At 59.4% G+C, this 19,812-nt stretch overlaps 1 protein-coding gene across 9 annotated transcripts; it reads left to right on the top strand.

Annotated features, from left to right (window-relative positions):
* Positions 1-293: 293 nt before the first annotated feature.
* DENND2D (DENN domain containing 2D) lies at positions 294-18,904 on the top strand. 9 transcript variants are annotated; one of them, XM_054711983.1, is made up of 13 exons: positions 816-879; positions 2,960-3,017; positions 5,368-5,543; positions 6,384-6,496; positions 7,489-7,695; positions 8,159-8,236; positions 9,437-9,593; positions 10,758-10,906; positions 13,375-13,552; positions 16,471-16,512; positions 16,919-17,003; positions 17,562-17,801; positions 18,402-18,904. In XM_054711983.1, exons 2-13 carry the CDS (start codon positions 2,960-2,962, stop codon positions 18,476-18,478), a joined length of 1,560 nt encoding a protein of 519 aa, XP_054567958.1. In that variant the 5' UTR covers positions 816-879; the 3' UTR covers positions 18,479-18,904. The 9 variants fall into 9 exon arrangements, with proteins under 9 accessions (XP_028009839.2, XP_054567955.1, XP_054567960.1 ...); XM_054711981.1 differs by having other exon boundaries at positions 2,960-3,065; XM_028154038.2 differs by lacking the exons at positions 816-879; positions 2,960-3,017 and adding an exon at positions 294-467 and having other exon boundaries at positions 7,489-7,558; positions 9,437-9,577.
* Positions 18,905-19,812: the final 908 nt, after the last annotated feature.

Raw genomic sequence — 19,812 nt, 5'->3', positions numbered from 1 at the left:
GGGGCGGGGAGAGGAAGAGAGTAAAGGGGGTCAAATATACGGCGATGGGAGGAGAGCAGACTTCTTCGGGTGGTGAGCACACACTGGAGTATATGTAGACGTCGAAGTATAAGGCAGAACATCTGAAATTTAGATGCTATTACCCAATGTTACTCCAACCAGTTAAAAAACAAACAAATAAAGCAGGCTGCTGGGAATGCGGGGTCAGGACCCAGGCCCTCGGGCCCTGGTTCCCCTCGGTCCGTGGGGAAGTGGAAGTGGCTCTGAGCAAGGCGAGCACACGTGCCCTGCGCCCCGCGCGGGTAGGAGGACAAATATGGCAAAAGATCTGGACACGGCCGTTGCCGAGGGAGAGACGGAGCGGCTGGAACGGTTCGGCCGAAGAGCTCCCCGCTTCTGGGGTCAGTGGGGAGCCGCCTGGAAGGCGCGCGGGTGCCCACGGGGCATTCCCCGCCCGAGCTGCGGAGGTAGGCGCTGGCCTCTCGGGGACCCCGCGCGTTTGGGGACCGCGAGGTTGGGAAGGGCACGCTTCCCCGCTTCCCCGCTTCCCCGGAGGGTGGGAGCGAGGTGGCGCCGCCCCGTCCGGACGCCTACGAGCGCCCTCTGTCACCCCACGCACCCCGCGGGGCCCGGGCACAGCGGCCCGCCCAGGTGAGCGGGGGGTTGGGCCACGTCCGGAAGGTGCGACGCCCCGCCTCGCCGCGCCCGGGCGGGTCCCCGCGGCCTCCCCCCGCGTGAAAGTGAAAGTGTCGGCCCCGCGAGGTCCGCAGGGGGCGGGGCCGGCGCGGACCTGGGAGCGGGCGCCGGGCACCGGAGGGGCCATGGATGGGCTCAGCCGCCGCCTCCGAGCCAGCCTGCGACTGAAGCGTGGCCGCGGGGGTTAGTGCCACGCCGGGCAGGGCGCGGGGCGCGGGGCGCGGGGACAGCGCGGGGACGGGGCCAGGGCACCGGCTGACCGCGGCGGGGCCGGGCCGGGCGGCGCGGAGGGTCGGGTCGGGCTCGGGGAGCGGTCCGCCGCGCATCGGGAGGGCTGGGCAGCTCAGGTGCGCAGGTGGGTGGACAGGGCCAGGTGCGGACAAGGTCGGAGGTCAGGGAGTTGCCAGGCCCCACGGGGTGCAGGGGGAGGCGACAGGGCAGAGGAAACGGTGGTGGGGCCCCAGGGCCACGTGTCCTTCCAGCCAGGAAGCTTGTGGGGAGACCGCAGAGCACCCGGAGCGCCCTCCCGGGAGACCCCGCCTCAGCCCCGGTGCCCCCGCCCCGCCTCTGCGCCTCAAATAGCCACCGGCCAGGAAAACTGGGCTCCCGCCGCCCCAGTGCCACCCCCGCCCCAGGCGGTGGAGAGTGTGGCCTGAAGCAGAGCTGGGGTGGCGCCTGCTCCGCCGCTTCCTTAGCGTGAACCAGACAAGTCCCGCCTCCCGGAGCCCCTTGGGCTGCAAAGTGGGAATCATTCCTCCGTGTCCTGGGGAGTCAGTCACATTCCAGTCGGTGCTCCTTCCTTCTCAGCAGGGGCCCTGCGCTTGGGAAGGAAGGCGATTAGGAATTCATTCTTTTTTTTTTTTCTTCCTCATTCATTCTGCAAACATTTATTGCCTCTTCCACTGGCCAGAACCCTCAGCTCCCCTGCCCACAGGTCCCACTGTCCCAGGAGAAAGGAGCTGAGTGGACAGGGCAGCCCACCTCTCTAGCGCTGGCAAATCACAAGGTTGAGTGAAGGAAGCCAAAGTCCCAAGTCCAACCCCCAGCGTTGGGGAGACCTGGGGGTGAAATCAGTGCTCCTGCCATCACCCCTGCCCTCCACCCCACCCTCGCTGTTCTCCCTAACCATGGGGTTCCAGGATCTGTCATTTCACCCCAATGGAGGCAGGGAGGTCAGAGACCACGGGTGGGGACAGAGGTCTGGAACCTGCAGTGGCGGGGCTGAGTGCAGGGGGGCGCTGCTGGCCTCTCTTCTCTGGTTTCCCTCAACCCCTAGACGTAGGTGTGGATGAAAGGGGTCTGCTCCCTGCAGCCACAGGAGACATTCTGGTTGTTCCCAACCACCCTGGCCCCCCAGACAAGGTGAGGATCGTGCCCGGAGGAGCTTCCTGGCGGTTGAGGGGCTGGAAGACTAGCAGCCGGGACCTCCTGTCCCGAGGCCTGGCACCTGTCCGGCCAGGAGAGTGTGTCCGCCTCATCTTGCCTGCCTGCCGTCTGGCCTCCACCTTCTCTGGGAGTCCCCCTCCCTGCAGGGCAGTTGTGTGGTAGGAGGGTGTGTGTGTACACACACACACACACACACACACACGCACATACACACGGATGTGTCAATCATGCTGGTGGGAGGAGTGGCAGTCGCGGTGGTCCCGGGTTCAAGGCAGGTGAGCTAGAAGAGGAAGGGCGAGCTTTTTCAGATGCAGGTTTCAGAAACTCCCCTCACCTACATTCTAGTCGTTTCTGGGACTTTCCTCAGATGGCTGTGGGCGGAGCTTCCTGGTGGAGGAACAAGTGTAACCAGACTCCTGACTTCCTTAGAAAGGGTGGCTCCCTCCTCAATTAAAAATCCAGGATAATCATTCCTCTGGGGATTAAATGAGGTGACCTATATGACACGGGTGCGTCTGATGGATGTCCTCTCTCCGGCTGATAGCCCCCTTGGGGAGATAGGAGGAGGCAATCTCTTCTGGGTTCCTTAGGCCTCCACCCCAAAGGTGTAGTCACTTTTTTTTGCTTGAGTTTGTGAGTTTTGCTGTTCTCTTGGCTCCCCTCATGGAGCAGGAAGGAGTGGGCTGTAAACTGCGACTCAAGCGATTTGAGGGAAGGAGTAATTTCCTGAGGTTCTGGAACGATCCGTGAAGAGATGTGGGTTCTCCAAGTCCGTGGCAAACACGAGGCGTCCCACTTGGGTGCGACGGTGTGCGTGTGCTGCGTCCAGAGGGCGGGAGCATGGGCACAGAATTCTCACCATCCCCACCCCCTACAGATGCTGTGCCTCGGTTTCCCCATCTGCATCAGCAACATGCTTATTCCTCAGACAGATGGTGAGGATTGTGCAACAACAAGTCCGTGCAGGTTGCGAGCAAGGAGTGGTGAGCGTGCTCAGTGATCTGGGTCACTGTTCTCACCATTGCAGTGTGCGTCACATCCTTATTTACCGTGACGGGGGCTGTCCCCAGGAGTCATGGCTGGGCCACGGAGTGTGGCTTCGACTCGTCCCACGAAAGCCAGGTCCAGAGCTCTCCTCTATTCCAGAACCCCCGCTCTTCCAGAGGGCTGCTCGTTCTCCTCCGCGGGAGTGGCAGACACTGGCACCAAACACGTTGGCCTCCTGGCTTCTGTTAGACGCAGCTTCCTGGCCAAAGTCCTTGTCTCTTACCGTGTGCATGTGCTCGCTCAGGGGTTTATGCAAGACTTGTAGGTGACTTACTGCTACCCTTTCTCTCTTTCCCTGCCCCCAGACACAGCCTCCAGACACCACGAGGGCCCCAGGGGCCAGGTGCTCTGCTTTTAGCTTAAGCAGAGAACCCTTGACCTGGCCCAACAGGGAAAAAAAAGACTGAGCAGGCCTGGCTGGCATGGCTTAGTGGTTGAGCATCGACCTCTGAACCAGGAAGTCACCATTTGATTCCTGGTCAGGGCACATGCCCAGGTGGTGGACTTGATCCTCAGTGTGGGCCATGCAGGAGGCAGCCAATCAATGATGCTCTCTCGTCACTGATGTTTCTCTCTCTCTCTCCTCCTCTCCCTTCCTCTCTGAAATCAATAAAAAATATATTAAATATATTAAAATACAAAAGACTGAGCAGGAGTGGGGGTGGGGCGGAGTTCCCTCAGGTGCTTTCTACTGTCACTGAGCGAGCGACCATCAGGCTGCTGACGCAGCCAGTTCCCTCCTGTAGGCCAGGGAGAATGTCCTGTCCTGAGTCAGCGCTTCCGATGTGCAAGAGGGGTCCTTTGCTGGGACCCTGGAACAGGTCCTAGGGAGAGAAGCCTGTCTCGGGAGGCGTTGCAGGGGGGAGAGATGCTTCAGCGCAGATCTGGACCATCAGGAGCTCTGCGGCTCAGACACAGACTTCGCTCTCTGCTCCACCAGCAGGAGAGGAGGCTTTTAGGTGCGTCTTGACGTCCAGGTTCCCCTCCTGCTGGAAGAATGTCTCCTTTTAGGTGTCACGGAACGTAGTGGCCTGCTGGCTGTGGGGCGTGTTTGGTCCTGGAAGTTCCAGGTGGCCTTGCAGGGGTTCGGGGCTGCTGTTGACCCAGTTGGGAAGTGAAAGGCCACAAATCAAAGTTCTGGGGATAAGAGGACCGGGAGTCCCCAGTGCCCGCAGCCTGATGCTATCTCGCATTCTTCACTTTCCCCAGATTGTAAATAAGCCCATTGTACGGCCTCCCTCCGGCCCAGAAGTCAAAGCCCTGAGCCCAGAAGCAGCTGGGCCTTGGAGGTGTTTGCTTGCGACCTTTTGTCTCACCACACCCTGCGGCTCCTGGGAGGAGCTGAGATCTGAGCAGCCCTGCCAGGATGCTGCCTGTGTCGGCGCGGGCTTCCTGCCTCCTTCCTGGGTCCTGTCACAGCCGGTTTGCTCACCCATTGGGTGCCGGGGATGGAAACTGCTCTCCCTCATCTGGGAGACAGCGTGGGGCCTGTCTGCCGAGCGCCGGGGGTCAGACGCTGAAGCAGCAGCTCCCTCCAGGGGCTTTCTGTAGGCGGGCGGTGTGGGCGAGGGCAGCGCTCCATGCCCCGCAGGCCCGGGACGATGGAAGGACCGGTGGTAGGCGGGATGCTCAGGCAGGTCCACAAATGGCTGTCCCGAATCCGAGCAGGTCTGGACTGGATTACCCACTTCCTTTTTTCCCCCACAAGTGGTTCTCCTCTGTGGGGCTGTTTCTTACTTCTTTTTCTTCTTCCTTTTATATCTCGACCTCCTCCACCCATGTGACTGCGCTGGGAGGTTCCCCTGCTGGTTTTTAGAGCCTCTCATACCCCCTGGGGGGGTTGGTGTGGTCACGGCCACATGGCCCTGGGGCCTCTTCTGATGCAGTGAGCACAGGTCTACTCAGGGCGAGATCCAGGTGCTGCGCTGGGCACCCTGAGGGCAGGCAGTACCTGGGGCACGGGGCCTCCCTGGGGGCCTCCCAGTACATTTCCTCGGCTTCCAAATCAGTGCTTTCCTTTCTCCCCTTGGCGCCGCGTGGTTGCACATCTCCGAGGGCAGGCGTGGAAACGACCCAGTTGGCTCTGACCCCATTCCAGGACCTTGGGTGCTGGGCCGGCTCCGGGGACCTCAGCGTGGGCAGGGGGGGCTTTGAGGTACTGGAGCTGCCTGGAGCCTTGCAGAACCCACTCGGGGCCTGGACCTGTGAGATCCGAGTGGGCCACGTGTCTGGTTTCAGGATCTGTCCAGGACAGCCCCGGGGAGGCTGCGAAGGAGCCGGAGAGGGCCCCGGAGCACTGCCTGGCCACCTTCGCCGGAGGACAGCATTTCTTTGAATACCTCCTCGTGGTTTCCCTCAAAAAGAAGCGATCAGGGGAGGATTATGAGCCCACGATCACCTACCAGTTTCCCAAGGTAAGGACTGCAGGAGAGGGTGGGGGGGGGACAGAGGGTGGGGTGTTTGAGAGGCAACGGGGGGAAGGGGGCTGCTCCCTCTCTCTCCCTCCCTGGCCTGGGCTGGCTCTCCTCTGGAGGGGCCCTGAGCTCGCCCGCTCTTGTTTCCTGTTATCACCCACAGAATCTAGGTCTGGCCTCTTTGTGAGGAGCTGACCTAGGCTCCCTAGCCGGGAAACTGGGCTAGTTCTTCCCTTTGGGGACCTCCTGGTTCTCCCAGATTCCACTCCAGTCACCCTTCTCGGTGGAGGAGCTTACCTTCTGCCCGAGCTCCTCCCAGGCACCCCCATGGGAAGGAGAGGGTGGGGCCTCCCGTGGTCACGCAAACACACCGGGATCCTCACTGCCCTGCCCTGGGCCCAGGGAGTCTCCTTAGCCTGACAGCGGGGCAGGTGAGCTGGCCGCTTCTCTTCTCCGGGGTGTCACCTCTCGGACATGGTCCTCGCAGGAAGCCCAGCGGTCTCGGGGGCTTCTGTATTCAGGGGTGGCCTGGCCCCCTTCCTGACTACGTGGAGCCTCAGGACACTGAAGTCTAACTCAGGTTCCTGTAGACGTGGCCCAAGATAGGCTGTTTCGGCCTTGGGTCGGTCCAGCCAGACCCAGAACAAAGTCCCTGTGTAGAGTGACAGGCAGAGGACCCCGTGCCATGGAAAAGCTTATCCAAAGACTGTGCTAGAGCCTCAGAAGAAGCCCGCCCTCCTGCCCGCCCCCGCTCCAGCCCTGTCCTGTTGCCCCTGCCTCCTGCCCTCTCCTGCTACCCCTCCGTGCACCATCGGCGCGTCTCCTTTCCTGTCCTTACAGCGGGAGAACCTGCTTCGGGGCCAACAGGAGGAGGAGGAACGGCTGCTCAGTGCCATCCCCTTGTTCTGCTTCCCGGATGGGAACGAGTGGGCCCCCCTCACTGAGTATCCCAGGTAACTGCCGGCCATGGGATCGGGGCAGAAGGGCCGGTGTGAGCCTGGTGGTTCCTGGGGCCCCTCACCTGGCGTGTATGCCCATCTCTTACCAGCTTTCCTCCCGACGGGGAGGGCTCAGTGCATTCATGTATGACCATCTTGCCTGGGGCCCCTTAAGACCAAGGATCTTGGCCGACAGGTTGACCAGTTACCTCTGAGCAGAGAAGGGTGGGGTTCCCTCGTGCTGGGAGGGGCGTCTCTGGGTTTTGACTCTGCCACTGGCAGCAGCTGGACTTAGACGAAGGCCCGGGGCCTCTAAGAAGGTGACGGAGCAATGTCCCTTCCAGCAGGGGCCCTGGGACTCGACGGTCTGAGTTCGAGTTTTGGCTGTACGCTTAGGAGCTCATGGCCCTTGTATAAGAAACGCCCTCTCCGCCTCCGTTCCTTCACCTTTAGTGTGGGGCGGACGAGCAAACCTACCTCTAAGGCAGTGGTTCTCAACCTTTCTAAAGGGTTCTAACCCTTTAATACAGCTCCTCATGTTGTGGTGACCCCCAACCATAAAATTATTTCCGTTGCTGCTTCATAACTGTAATTTTGCTACTGTTAATGAATCGTCATGTAAGTATCTGTGTTTTCCAATGGTCTTAGGCGACCCTGCTAGCGGTCACGACCCACAGGTTGAGAACCGCTGCTGTAGAGCCTAAGACCATCGGAATAATTGTATGGTTGGGGGTCACCACAACGTGAGGAACTGCATTAAAGGGTCGCGGCATGAGGAAGGTTGAGAACCACAGCTCTAAGGGCTGTTTGGAGAATTCAGTGAGATGATGCCTTTGGAGGTTGACACCGATAAGCACTTACCTTCCTGGCACTAGTACCGCTCTCCTGACCGGTCAGCAGCTCCCGGGTCCTCCTCGCCCCCCTCGGCGCCCCTCCCCCACCCCCATGCCGTGCCTCCCTCTTTTACAGTCTGGGGGGCAAATGAGAGTCTCGTCTCTCTTCCTCAGGGAGACCTTCTCCTTCGTGCTGACCAACGTGGACGGGAGCAGGAAGATTGGCTACTGCAGGCGCCTCCTGGTCTGTGCAGCTCAGAACTGTCCCCTCCTCTCTGCAGCCTGCTGGCGCCACAGCGGGGCCGGCTCAGGCCTCCGCTGCACAAGCCAGGCCCCTGGCAGTGGCGGCTGCAGAGAGCACGGCCCAGCACCCGCTGCCATGTTAGTGCCCTCTGCAGCCTGCACAACAGGGACACGTGCCCGCCTCGCCCGCCTCCCCAGGGGACTCCTGCGGGCCCTGCAGTGGTCTCTGCTCTCCCCACTTCCCCGTCCGGGCCTCGGTGCCGTGGCCCCGGGAGCCCCCGGAGCAGAGACCGGGATTCGAACACCTGCTCTGGGCGCTCAGGATTCTCAGTGTTGTCCTCCCTCGCCATTCCCTCATCCCTGCAGCACGCTGGTCCCCTCTCTTTGCCGGCCCCCCATGATGGCAGTGCTTGCCTGCCCTCTCACAGCCACTTTCTTTTGACTTTGGTGGCCGCTCTGGCCTCCTTGCGCCTGTCCAGGCCTTCCTCCATCCGGCCCTCCTTGCACCACGTGTCCCCCAGCTGCCAGCTCGTGCCCCGTTGTCCCCGGGTGGGCGAAGGCCTGGGGGCTGCGGCACTGAAGGAGGCTCTCCCCCCCGCAGCCCGCCGGCCGCGGCCCTCGGCTCCCCAAGGTGTACTGCATCATCAGCTGCATCGGCTGCTTCGGCCTGTTCTCCAAGGTAGGGCCGGGGCGGGACTCCTGGGCCTGCTGGGCCTGTTCTCCAAGGTGCGGCCGGGGCGGGATCCCTGGGCCTGCTGGGCCTGTCCTGCGGCCCGCTGCCCGGCTGCCTGCCCCGCAGGTGCTCCCTCAGCCTCAGGGAGTGTCTCCCTGTCAGCGGGGTCAGGCGAGGCCCAGGGGGGAGAACTGAGGCAGAGAGGGGCTCGGGCTGGACCTGATTCCACAGAAAAGTGAGAACTGAGCGCGGGGGACCGTCTCCCCTGCTGAGAGCCCTCGGGTCCCACTCCTCCCGCTCGGGTCAGGCCAGAAAGCAGCTGGAGGGACAGGGGAGGAGCCCAGGGGAGGAGTCGGGAGTTTTCCGTGTCTTGGTCTGTCAGATGCATATCTGACCCGCACCTTCCTATGTCCTTATCTGCGAGAAAGGCCGAGCTCTAAAGAGATATGGAGACGGTTATTACGCGATGCCGGACTCCCTCCAGGGCCTTCCAGGCCAGCAGGGCGTTGAGGAGGCCAGGACTTCTGCGGGAGCTCCCTGAGAGCCACACTCCCGAGCCAGGATCAGAGGGGCCCTCAGAACGGAGGGGGCGGGTCTTGGTGGCCACGCAAGGGGCTCGGTGTGCTCTGCCCCCAGCAGGCCCCTGGGAGGGTGAAGGCAGGGCCTCTGTCAGCCTTGCTTGGGTGGAGCACGCATTCAGGGGGACAGAGGCGGGCCCTGGCCCTGGGCAGTATGCAGCGAAAGTTGGGGGGCAGAGTGGTGCCCAAGAGAAGACAGCCTGGTAGGCCCTCATTCCAACCACCGCGATGAACGGGGTGTCCCGTGGATGAGGGGTTTACTCTGCGATGACTTCCTGGGAGGGTGGCTTATGTTGAGCTTCGGAGAAGGGAGGCATATGGGTCGGTCGAGGGAGGATGAGAAGGAGAAGGCCAGGAGAACGCAGTAGGCTGGTCTGCCTGCGCCAGGGAGGAGAGAGGACCGGCAGGGGAGGGGCAGAGAAGACACGGGAAGATTGGCTGGACCAGCGCGGGACCCCACGCCCGGGGTCTCTGCCTCCCACCCGGGGCCTCTGCCTCCCACCCGGGGTCTCTGCCTCACACCCGGGGCCTCTGCCTCACACCCGGGGCCTCTGCCTCACACCCGGGGCCTCTGCCGCCCTCCCCGTTGCATCCCTTTGAGCCTCGCTCCCGGGTCCCTCTCCTGCAGATCCTGGATGAGGTGGAGAAGCGGCACCAGATCTCCATGGCCGTCATCTACCCGTTCATGCAGGGCCTCCGGGAGGCCGCCTTCCCCGCTCCCGGGAAGACCGTCACCCTCAAGAGCTTCATCCCCGACTCGGGCACCGAGGTGGGTGCAACAGGAGGTGAGACCCACCCTCTCTGGCTGGAGGGGGCAGGCTTCGGCGGCACGGCTCCTCGCGGCCCTTCATTCACTGGTTAACAGGCAGGCACACTGAGCCAGGCAGGGACTGGGTCTGGCTTGAATTATCGTCAGAGCTGACGATCAAACCCAAATTTTCCCATCCTCCCAACCGGCGGCTCACAAAGGCCTAGCCACTCACTCTTCAAGACTTTTATTTGTGATAAATAAACCACGTAAGCCGAGGTTCCTGGTGCTAGATGGACTTTGCCCCCAGCCCCCCACCTGCCACTGGCCCCCACGCCCCACCCTCATCCTCCCGTGTCTGCGCTCTATCTCTACCCGAGGCCTCCATCTGTCCATTTCTTATCACCCATCCCCGCCCCTGAGTCCCCACCCAGGCCACACGGGATGCCACTGTTTTGAGGTAGAACATTGTTTTAAGAATTCCAGCGCTGACCCCTGTTCCTCTGGGTAATCCGTGCCCCTCTGAACCTTGGCTTCTCCATATAAAATCAAGGGGCGGGCGGGGGGGGGGGGGGGGGGCGGGGGCTGGGCTTTGTCACTTGCTCAGAAAAAAAGTAGGGAGTGCTTACTGGGCCCCGAGCTGAATGATTTCCTGGCTGTAAAGTGGTGAATAAAATGAACCCTGACCTCATGGAGCTAAAAGTCTAGTTGGGGAGAAACAGACAAATGCATAATTAAAAAATTGTATGATTTGATGAAAGGGGGAAAACCAGGATGCTACCGAGAAAGGATGGACAGCACACGTTGCTTTAGGGGGCCAAGGAGAGCCTCTGAGACTAGGGGGAGGGGGAGAGGCGGGCAAGAAGGAAGGGAGGAGGGGGGTCCAGGGGCCTCACCTGTGCAGGACGTCCAGCCGGAAAGAGTGTGACATGCTGGGGACACAGGAAGGAGGTGATGGGGGACGCGGCCCAGGAGGTGTGTGGGCTCCGTGAGGCTGGCCGAGAGGCAGGACCTCGTGGGCCGTGCCAGGGATGACATCAGTGTTCGCCCCGGGGTGGAGGGACACCACGGGTGGGTTTAGCGCGGGAGAGGCAGGATGGGGGGTTCACTCCTGCGGGGACCAGGGAGCCTGGCAGAGGCCCAGCGTCCTGGGGTCTGCGTGAGGCTTCGGTGCGATGACACCCTCTCTGGTTTCCCCAAGTTCATCTCCCTGACGCGGCCCCTGGACTCCCACCTGGAACACGTGGACTTCAGTTCTCTGTTGCGCTGCCTCAGCTTCGAACAGATCCTGCAGCTCTTCGCCTCCGCGGTGCTGGAGCGGAGGATCATCTTCCTGGCAGAAGGGCTCAGGTGGGTGCAGCCACGGAGCGGCTCAGCCGAACGGACTGGCATCCTCGGGTTCAAGGGAACAGCCGGAGGGTCTCCAGAGGAAGTCAGGCGGGAGGGCCCGTGTGCTCGCCCTCCTGCCTCCGGGTCTTGATCTGCACTAACCTGCGTCTGCCCTCCAACTTGGTCGCTGCCTAGGCCTGAGGAGGCCTCTGACCGAGCTCAGAGAAGGCCAGGAAGTGTCCTGGGTTGGCCCAGGCGGAGAGCGTTAGGGTGGATGCAGATATGACTCTGCTCTTGAAAGGCTCAGGGCAGGAAGGCACGCAGTGGTATGGAGGTCAAGGCCATCATCCTAATGACAAGCACATCTACCCATTCACTCACTCATTCCACAGACACGCGTGTGTGAACTGTTTGTCGGATGCCAAGCATTCAGGAGGACACAGGCAAACAAGACGTGGTCTTGGACCCGAAGGGGATGTAGAATTCTGTAGTGGGTGGAAGCGTAGGTTTTGAATCAGCAGAACTCTTTCAAGTCCTATTCTTAGCTACGTGGTTCCCTTAAGTTAGCTTCTTAACTTCTTGAAGTCATGATCTTCTTATCTGTAAAATGGAGAAAGTGACTATCTGTCTCATAAGGTTGTGGTGGGGATTAAATGAAATAGTTCACATTGGGCAGCTAGCACCCTGCCAGGCACAGTTTAGTAAGTGTGAGCTGTTATTCTTTTTAATATATATATATATTTTTATTGATTTCTGAGAGAAAGGGAGAGGGAGAGAGAGAGAAAAACATCAATGAGGAGAGAGAATCGTTGATTGGCTGCTTCCCGCACACCCTCTCCCCCCCCCCCCCGCCCAAGGGGATCGATCCTGCAACCTGGGCATGTGCCCTGACTGGGAATCAAATCATAACCTCCTGGTTCATAGGTTGACACTCAACCACTGAGCCGTGCCGGCCGAGCTGAGCTGTTATTCATAATAATAAGTTCGCAGTTGAGTATACCCCTGTGTGTTGTTGAGGCGGGGCATTGCCATGTCTTGGTCTCTACCTCTTAGGGCCCCTGAGTCTGAGAAAGACAAGGGGAGACATGACAGGATAGAGAAGGAAAAAAAATATCCAAGAGCTGGTGGTTGGCCTTCTGTTCACGTCTGCGGAGGGAGAAAGCGGATGATACTGGCTGACAACTCTGGCTCTGTCTTTCAGGGAAGAGGAAGGAAAGGATGTTGGGGACCCAGCTCGTAGGCCGGAGAGGGTCAGGTGGATGTCATGGCGCTCCGAGAAAAGGAAGCTCGGGCAGGGAGTGGGGTCTGTGGGTTGAGCACGCTGTCCAAGTCAGTGTCAACAGAAAGGCAGTAGTTGTGAGCTAGTCCTTGAGGGAAGTGGTGTAACCCTCCGCTTTGGAACCAGCTTTTCCCCGCTCAGCCCTGTAGGGGAAGAAGTTTCTGTGTGGCTGGAGCTGGGGTGCTGGCCTTTCCCCCTAAGATCGGAGCCTGGGAAGTGAACGTGACCGCACGGGGTCAGCTGGCCGGACAGGGGCCAGGGCCAGCAGGACTTCCCTCTCGGGCGTTGACTTTCTCCAGGGAGATCCCACCTCTCCCCACTTCCTTCCCACACCATCTGTTTAGATCCCCGAAACGCAGGGCTGGGGGGCGGGGAGGCGGGGCACTTCCAGTCAGCCTAGGCCTTGGCCGGCTCTCTGAGCCCATCTCTCACGGGGAATGCTGGTTGATACCAAGAACTGGAACAGGGTTTCTGCATCCGTGTTTTTATTGGCTTCGGTGTGGGGGGCAACCAGGAGAAATGAGGAGCCGTGGAAGCTGGCGGGGAACAGAGAAGAGAGAGGGTGGGCTGTGTGTTTGAGTGAGCGGCCAGGGGTTGGCCCTGCGCTGTGACCAGGCAGTGCTTACCCAGGGAGAGCTTCCTAGGAAAGGGCAGGGCCCCCCTGCGGGACTTTCCGGGAGGAATTGCTGGGCGAGGTTCCGGGAATCTAGGAATTTCCCAGGCAGACTCAGGCACCCACCTGGAGCCGCCGAGGGAGCTGGAGAGGGAAGGCCTGGGACGGGCTGGAGAGATGCGAGGAGGAAACAGGCCTCCCTCTCTGCTCCCTCTCAGTGTTTACTTGTCTGCCTCCTTAGCTGCCCTGGGAGTGCCTTAGACGCAGGGCCCTGTCTCCCAGTTCCTGGCACCCACATATTTAGGACCGTGCTGAGCGCACAGAAGGGGCTCAATCGGTGATCGGTTCGAGGGGAGGCGTTTCTCCCTGCTCCGCTCCTTAGAGCCGCTTTTATTGCTGAGACGTCTCATGACGGAATAAAGGCCCAATGCCAGCCCATCCCGGAGAGGAGCCCAGGCCTCTCCCGCCCCCGCCCCCACCTCCCAGCTGTGAGGCGTCACAGGGACCAGCGTGGCTGTGGGTGGTGGGCAGCGTGGGGGTGCCAGGGGTGGGGCGCAGGGAGGCCCCTCTAACTCCCGCCTCCGCCGCTGTCCCCAGCACCCTGTCGCAGTGTATCCACGCCGCCGCCGCGCTGCTCTACCCCTTCAGCTGGGCGCACACCTACATCCCCGTGGTCCCCGAGAGCCTGCTGGCCACCGTGTGCTGCCCCACGCCCTTCATGGTGGGAGTGCAGATGCGCTTCCTGCAGGACGTTCTGGACAGCCCCATGGAAGAGGTAGGACCAGCACGAAGAAGCCGCGACTCGGGGCCGGGCAGACCTGGAGCCGGAGCCCAGCTCTGCTCCTCGGGGCCGTGTGATTTGGGGCAAGTTGCTTCCCCTGGTTAAGCCTGAGCTGCTGCTTTTGTAAAATGGGGGTGACAGCGTCAAGTGCCTTGGATTCCAGGGGATCATCACCTGCATAAAGCTCCCTGCCTGAGGCCTGACACGTAGTTGATGCTCCATACGCATCAGCTCTCTGCTCCTGAGCGATTTCCCGTGGGGCGTCAAGCACATAGCTTACTGAGGGGCCATCTGACTGTCCTGGGCCAGCCGGCCCCCCTGAGCGGGCTCTGGGGGTCCCCTGCCCCATCTGGAGGGAGAAGCGCAGCTGGTTGTTACAGCTCACAGCCCCCTGGAGTTCCCTCGCATTCCTTGGGCGTGAGCTCACTCCTGCAGCCCCGCTGAGAGCGGAACCCTGAACAAGCAGATCTTTGGAGCAGGAGTTGTCTTTCTGAGTGGCTGAGGGGTCAGTTGGCAATCAGGATAGAGCCCCTCGATGTTGTCAGTGCCCCCCAAACGGGCATTCATAGCATGCATCCGTCTCCCATGGTGGAAGGACAACTCAGAACACGTGTCCTGCTTAGAGCTGTCAGGAGGAAGTTTCAGGGAGAGCATGTTACTCACCTCAAGAGAGAAGAGCTACTTCGGGGGGTGGGGGAGCGGGGAGAGGGGGTGTGTGTGTCTGCACTGCCTAACCTTGACTCTGTGCAGACAAAGGGCCAGCCACGGGGAGAGGCCTGGAACCAGCCCTAGGGGGAGGACGTCCCCCGTTTGCCTGACATAACCAAAGTGCAGAGAACTCAGTGGGCATTTCCGAGGCCACACAGGCACAGGGAGCGGAACCCAAGGCCCTCTTCCACGGAGTGCTGCTGGGGAGGAAAGACATGTTTTCCTTCCTTGCTTCCTGGCCCTCCCAGCCCTTCTCAGAAGTGCTGAGTACACACGCCCTTTGAACGAGCCTTTGCCTTGTGACCGACCGGGACAGAGGATCAGGCCGTGTGTAGCAATAAGACTTCAGTGTCCCAATACCACCAGTTATGAAACTTCCTGGCGCTGCAGCCCCGCTTCTCAGAAGCTGTGGCTCCTCCCCGGGCCGGCCCGGCAGGAAGACATCCCAAGGCCGGCGGGACTGGCTCCTGCCATCCCAGGGCCTGGGCCTGTTTTCCGCCTCAGCAGCTGCCCTGTGAAATGGCGGGGGGGGGAGCGGGGATCAGGGAATAAGCTCTCCGGAAGGGATTATTTGACCATAATGTACCCAAAGACTAGGAAGATTTTGGGGAACGGCTTCACAGAAACATTCTTCACCCACAATCTTAGCTCCCAACCCCCCAAACAAACAGGCTTCCCGGGGTGAAGGCACCTGAGCCCAGGTACACAGGGGTTTCAGGCCCGGACTAGTTGGGCTTTTCTCCCCTGAGGACGGGTAATTACAGTGCCGGCCGGCTCTGTCTCTTGGCACACTTGCCAGTCCCTCTTCTCCCTTTTATTTGGACGAAGGGAGCACGGAGGGATCATTCACCCCATTGTCACGAGCAAACTGAAAAGAGGAGCCCAGTAGGCATTTCAGTGACCAGCAGGTGTGGGTGGGGGGCTGGGGGAGGGGGTTATGGCAAACTGGTGAGCCCGCGCCCAGCCCAAAGGCGGCAGCCGCACTCAGTTCTCTCTGAATGTTGTCCTTTAGAAATGAGAACCAGTGTTAGACTTCCTGACTTTTTAAAAAAATATATTTTTTAATTGATTTTTAGAGAAAGAGGAGGGGAGAGGGAAAGAGAGAAACATCGACGTGAGAGTGAAATATCGATCGACTGCCTCCTGTGCGCTCCCTCCTGGGCATCCAGAGCCCAAACCCAGGCGTGTACCCCGATCTGGAATCTAACCGGCAAACCTTTCGGGGGACAGGGTGATGCCCAACCACCTGAGCCACACTGGCCAGGGCATAGACTCCCTGACTTTTGAGGAGAAGCCTCCAATCCAAATTTTATGTGAAATGTTCCAATGCAAACATTGGAAATGAATTCAATTATTTGAGAATGCTCTGAGGATCCAAGAAACAGATCTGCAGGTGGGAATCCAACCAGCGGGCTGTCTGTTTGTGTTGTCTGGTCTAGACGGAAGGCCCCTCAGGCAAGTGATGGAGCCGGTACCGGAGCTGAGGGCCCCCGAATTCCAGGCCCCCTAGTTCCAGCCCCGTGCTTGTCTCACCTGCAGCTGCAGACACGTGGTCTCCTCACTGCCTTTCCTCCCCTCTCCCCGTTGACCCCACGCTCATTTCCTTCTCTTGCTGTTTCCCGAAGCTCCAAGGGAGTGTGTAGGCTGTTGCAAGAATGGGGAGGTGAAACGATGCCAGTCCCTGGCCTAAGGTGACCAGAGGGAGGGAGCTGAAGGCGAGAGTGGGGAGCGGGGTGCCGTCCTGAGGCCAGGGCACTGGAGGCGTGGCCTCTGGCTCTGCCATTTGTGAGCAGTAGGACCTCAGGCAGCCTCTGGGAGTTGGGTTGGTACATGCCTCCACAGGACTGTTGGGAGGATTACATGCCATAAACGTGCAAAGCACTTACCTTGTTCTCCATGTTCCACATTTAGAAGCAGTCAGTCTACTCAGGGCTTCATGAAGGGAGTGACTAGCCATGATTTCCTCATCTTGTATTCCCCTTCGACCTCTGCTCCCTCCCATCCCTCTTCCCAGACCCTCACACCCTTTCCCCAGGAAAGGGACGGAGGTTTCCAAACGGGAATGGGGAGAAAGGAGTGCCGGACCGAGAATGAGCATTGGAGATGCTGGTTTGCCTGCTTCTTGGGCTGAAATGGAGGTGGCGGGGCCTCCTGAGGTCTGTGACGACGGGGGAAGAGATAAAGCCATTCTGCGTTTATTGCAGGTCCTGCTGGTGAATCTTTGTGAAGGAACCTTCTTAATGTCAGTGAGTATCGGGGTTCAGACCCCCTTCAGGCCCTCCACCAACTCAATCATTCCAGTCTCATCCATGCTCCACTTGTTTCAACTTAAGTACTTTTGTTGAGCGAGAACCCCTGCTAAGAAGACCTCTCCCCTCTCAAGGGGCCCGTGACAGACTAAAATCACAGATGACCGACCTCAGGGCAAGGCAGTTAGTGTTCGTGCCTTAGAGCAGGGGTATCTACCAGGAACCACAGGGGTGGAGAGGAGACTTGCCAACGTTGAGTCCAGCCGAAGACCAAGAAACGGCTTCTGTTGTTTCTCTCCTCTGTGGCCGATTATTAATTTGGGGGTGAGTGGGGGTGCAGACACACCCTCCTCTCTGCCAACAACCCACTTCACACTTCCTCCCCGACTCTGTCCTCGACTAGGTGGGTGACGAAAAAGACATCCTACCTCCCAAGCTTCAGGATGACATCTTGGAGTCTCTCAGTCAGGGGATCGATGAGCAACAGAGTAAGTCCTAGGCCCCTCTTATTCTGGGGGTCTCCAAGGCCCCTGAGGGCATGATTCCCAACCAGCCCCTTCCAGAACTAAAACGAACCTGCTCAGCAGGCCTGGGCCAGTCCCAGAGGCCTGGATCCGAGGGCAAGTCGGAGATTTTATTCTTCCTAAGCCAGTGGTCGGCAAACCGCGGCTCGCGAGCCACATGTGGCTCTTTGGCCCCTTGAGTATGGCTCTTCCACAAAATACCACGGCCTGGGCGAGTCTGTTTTGAAGAAGTGGCGTTAGAAGAAGTTTAAGTTTAAAAAACTTGGCTCTCCAAAGAAATTTCAATCGTTGTTCTGTTGATATTTGGCTCTGTTGACCAATGAGTTTGCCGACCACTGTCCTAAGCAATGGTAGAGAACCCATCCCCAGCCTCCCACCTTAAAGAGTCCATCCGTAATGACGAGCCCCGCCCCACCCCCACCCCTGGAGCGCTCAGGCTGCCGTGACAGCCCCTTAAAGACAAAGGTGGGCCGTATCATCCTTTTGCTCCTACCTGAGCGGGCGTCTCCGTGTCCCCCGCAGCTCCAGAACAAGTCAACGAGCATGTTTCAGGCCCTTTCGTGCAGTTCTTTGTCAAGACCGTGGGCCACTACGCTTCCTATATCAGGTGGGACGCCAACGGGCAAGGCCGCTTCCAAGAACGGGCCTTCTACAAGGCTCTGCCCTCCAAGGCCAACCGCCGGTTCGTGAAGAAGTTCGTGAAGACACAGCTCTTCTCGCTTTTCATCCAGGAAGCGGAGAAGAGCAAGAACCCTCCTGCAGGTGCGCAGTGACGCCTCCACCCCCGGGGCCTGCAGGGTCCCTGTGGCCCGGCCCCGGGTGGAGGGGAGGAAAGGGCACTTCCCTCCAGAGGCCCCGGGACAGCTGGGATCTGGCCGCTCTATGCATCAGGGGCAGGAGGCCCTTTGCTCTCTGAGCCTGGAGCTAATTATTCTTTGCAGGTCCCTTTTGGGGGGGGGGGGGGGGGCCTAATGGAATACTGGATCTCCAGAGGCCTGTGAGGGTGTGGGAATTCCCCAACGAGAATGTGGGTATAGTGGGGGTATGGGGAGCAGACAGAAAGGGGATTTTTTCCCCCTTTTTAAATTTTTTTAAATTGATTTCAGAGGAAGGGAGAGGGAGAGAGAGAAACATCCATGATGAGAATCATAGATCGGCTGCCTCCTGCACCCCCGCTACTGGGGATGGAGCTCACAACCGGGACATGTGCCCTGACCAGCAATCGAACCGTGACCTCCTGGTTCACAGGTCATCGCTCAACCACTGAGCCAGGCCAGAAAGGGTATTTCTGACCCTCATCCCTGAGCTCATCCATCCGCCCAGCCAGATTACACCCTCTAACACCTGCTTCTGAACCCACAGGCTATTTCCAACGGAAAATACGTGACTATGAAGAACAGAAGAAACAGAAGAAATCGAGGGGAAAGTCTGTGAAATAGGAACGGTGGTGAAGGGGAGTGACTAGACCCACAGGCCAGTTGTGGACTTTGGCCCCTGCCAACATGGCAGGGTAGGCGAAAGCTCTCAGCTCCGGCACCCACAAGTCTTCTCCTGAGTCCTGGGAACCAGGTCTTGCTTCGAGCTGGTGTCTCGAGTTTGGGATCCCTGGAATCTGCTTTCTCAAGGCTTCGGAAGGCTCTGGCCTCTGTGCTCAGAGCAGGGCTCACCTTGTGCAGCGGGGACACAGAGCGGAACAGGAGCACAGGTGTCACAGAGACGTAGGCGTTGCTGGAACTGCCCCGTCCCAGGAACCACTATTACAACACCCTCCGGAGAAAGCAGCTGTGGCCCGAAGGCTCCGGCTCTCCACGTAAGAAGGTCTGTGGACACGCGAGGATAAGAATAAAATGAAAACTTCCTGTGGTTTCTGTGTGTATCTTTGGCTTCCACTCTTGGGGGAGGAGCAAAGAGACAGGAAGAGATGTGAGAACAAACTGGACCGCAAGAGGGGGACCTGGTGCTGGCCCAGAACTGGGGCTGTGCTGGTGGCCGAGTTCTAGGGGTCAGGGGCACAGGTGCATCAGCAGCAGCACTGGGACGGGGCAGGCGTGCTGTCCAGGTTCCTGGGAGGAAGGGCTGTGAGCCAGAGGGAAGAATTTGTGGCCCGGGGTCACGCAGGGCGGGAATGTCAGTGAGCAGGAGCCAGAGGCGTCCATAAATAGGCCTGTCCACCCACCACCTCGTCTGGAAGCTCCGTTTTCAACGTCCTACTTCCTACTTGCTATTTTGGGAAGCCCAGTTCAACCCTTCAGCTAAAGGTGGAGGGATCCCGTGGTGACATTTTTTTTCTCTTGAGAAAAGAGAACCGCAGGGTCCGAAGTTTAGGGGTCACCTAGTCCCCTTTCCCTCCACACCTCTCGTACCTTCTGCTGAAACAGTGGAAGGGCTGGGGAACATTCAGAAGCATTTTGTTTAAGAAATGCATTTTTTAATTTTTATTGTGCGATTTCAGAGAGGAAGGGAGAGGGATAGAAACATCAGTGACGAGAGAGAATCATTGATCAGCTGCCTCCTGCAAGCCCCACGCCGGGGACCGAGGCATGTGCCCTGACTGGGAATCAAACTGGGACCTTCTGGTTCATAGGTCAACGCTCAACCACTGAGTCATGCCAGCTGGGCCAAGAATTGAATCTTTAAGTGTATGAGTGTGGCCCTCAGAGGTCCCTGAATCAAAGAACACAAATGTCTTTGGAAGGTGGGACAGGGTGACGACGACAACAACAAAAACTATCAGGAGGGAAGAGAATACAGTTCTCCTGTTTTAAGTTGAATA

This window comes from Eptesicus fuscus, chromosome 22 (genome assembly GCF_027574615.1).
Source record: "Eptesicus fuscus isolate TK198812 chromosome 22, DD_ASM_mEF_20220401, whole genome shotgun sequence".
In the NCBI taxonomy this organism is placed as follows: Eukaryota; Metazoa; Chordata; class Mammalia; order Chiroptera; family Vespertilionidae; genus Eptesicus; species Eptesicus fuscus.
This window is presented reverse-complemented; position numbering and strand designations above follow the sequence as displayed.

What these genes read in the sequence shown, in the direction of transcription:
- DENND2D (XM_054711980.1), top strand. Translation starts at nt 317, where the DNA reads ATGGCAAAAGATCTGGACACGGCCGTTGCCGAGGGAGAGACGGAGCGG. An exon ending in TCACCTACCAGTTTCCCAAG is followed by an intron (nt 5,544 to 6,383) that starts GTAAGGACTGCA and finishes CTGTCCTTACAG; the next exon opens with CGGGAGAACCTGCTTCGGGG. An exon ending in GGGGATCGATGAGCAACAGA is followed by an intron (nt 17,004 to 17,561) that starts GTAAGTCCTAGG and finishes TGTCCCCCGCAG; the next exon opens with CTCCAGAACAAGTCAACGAG.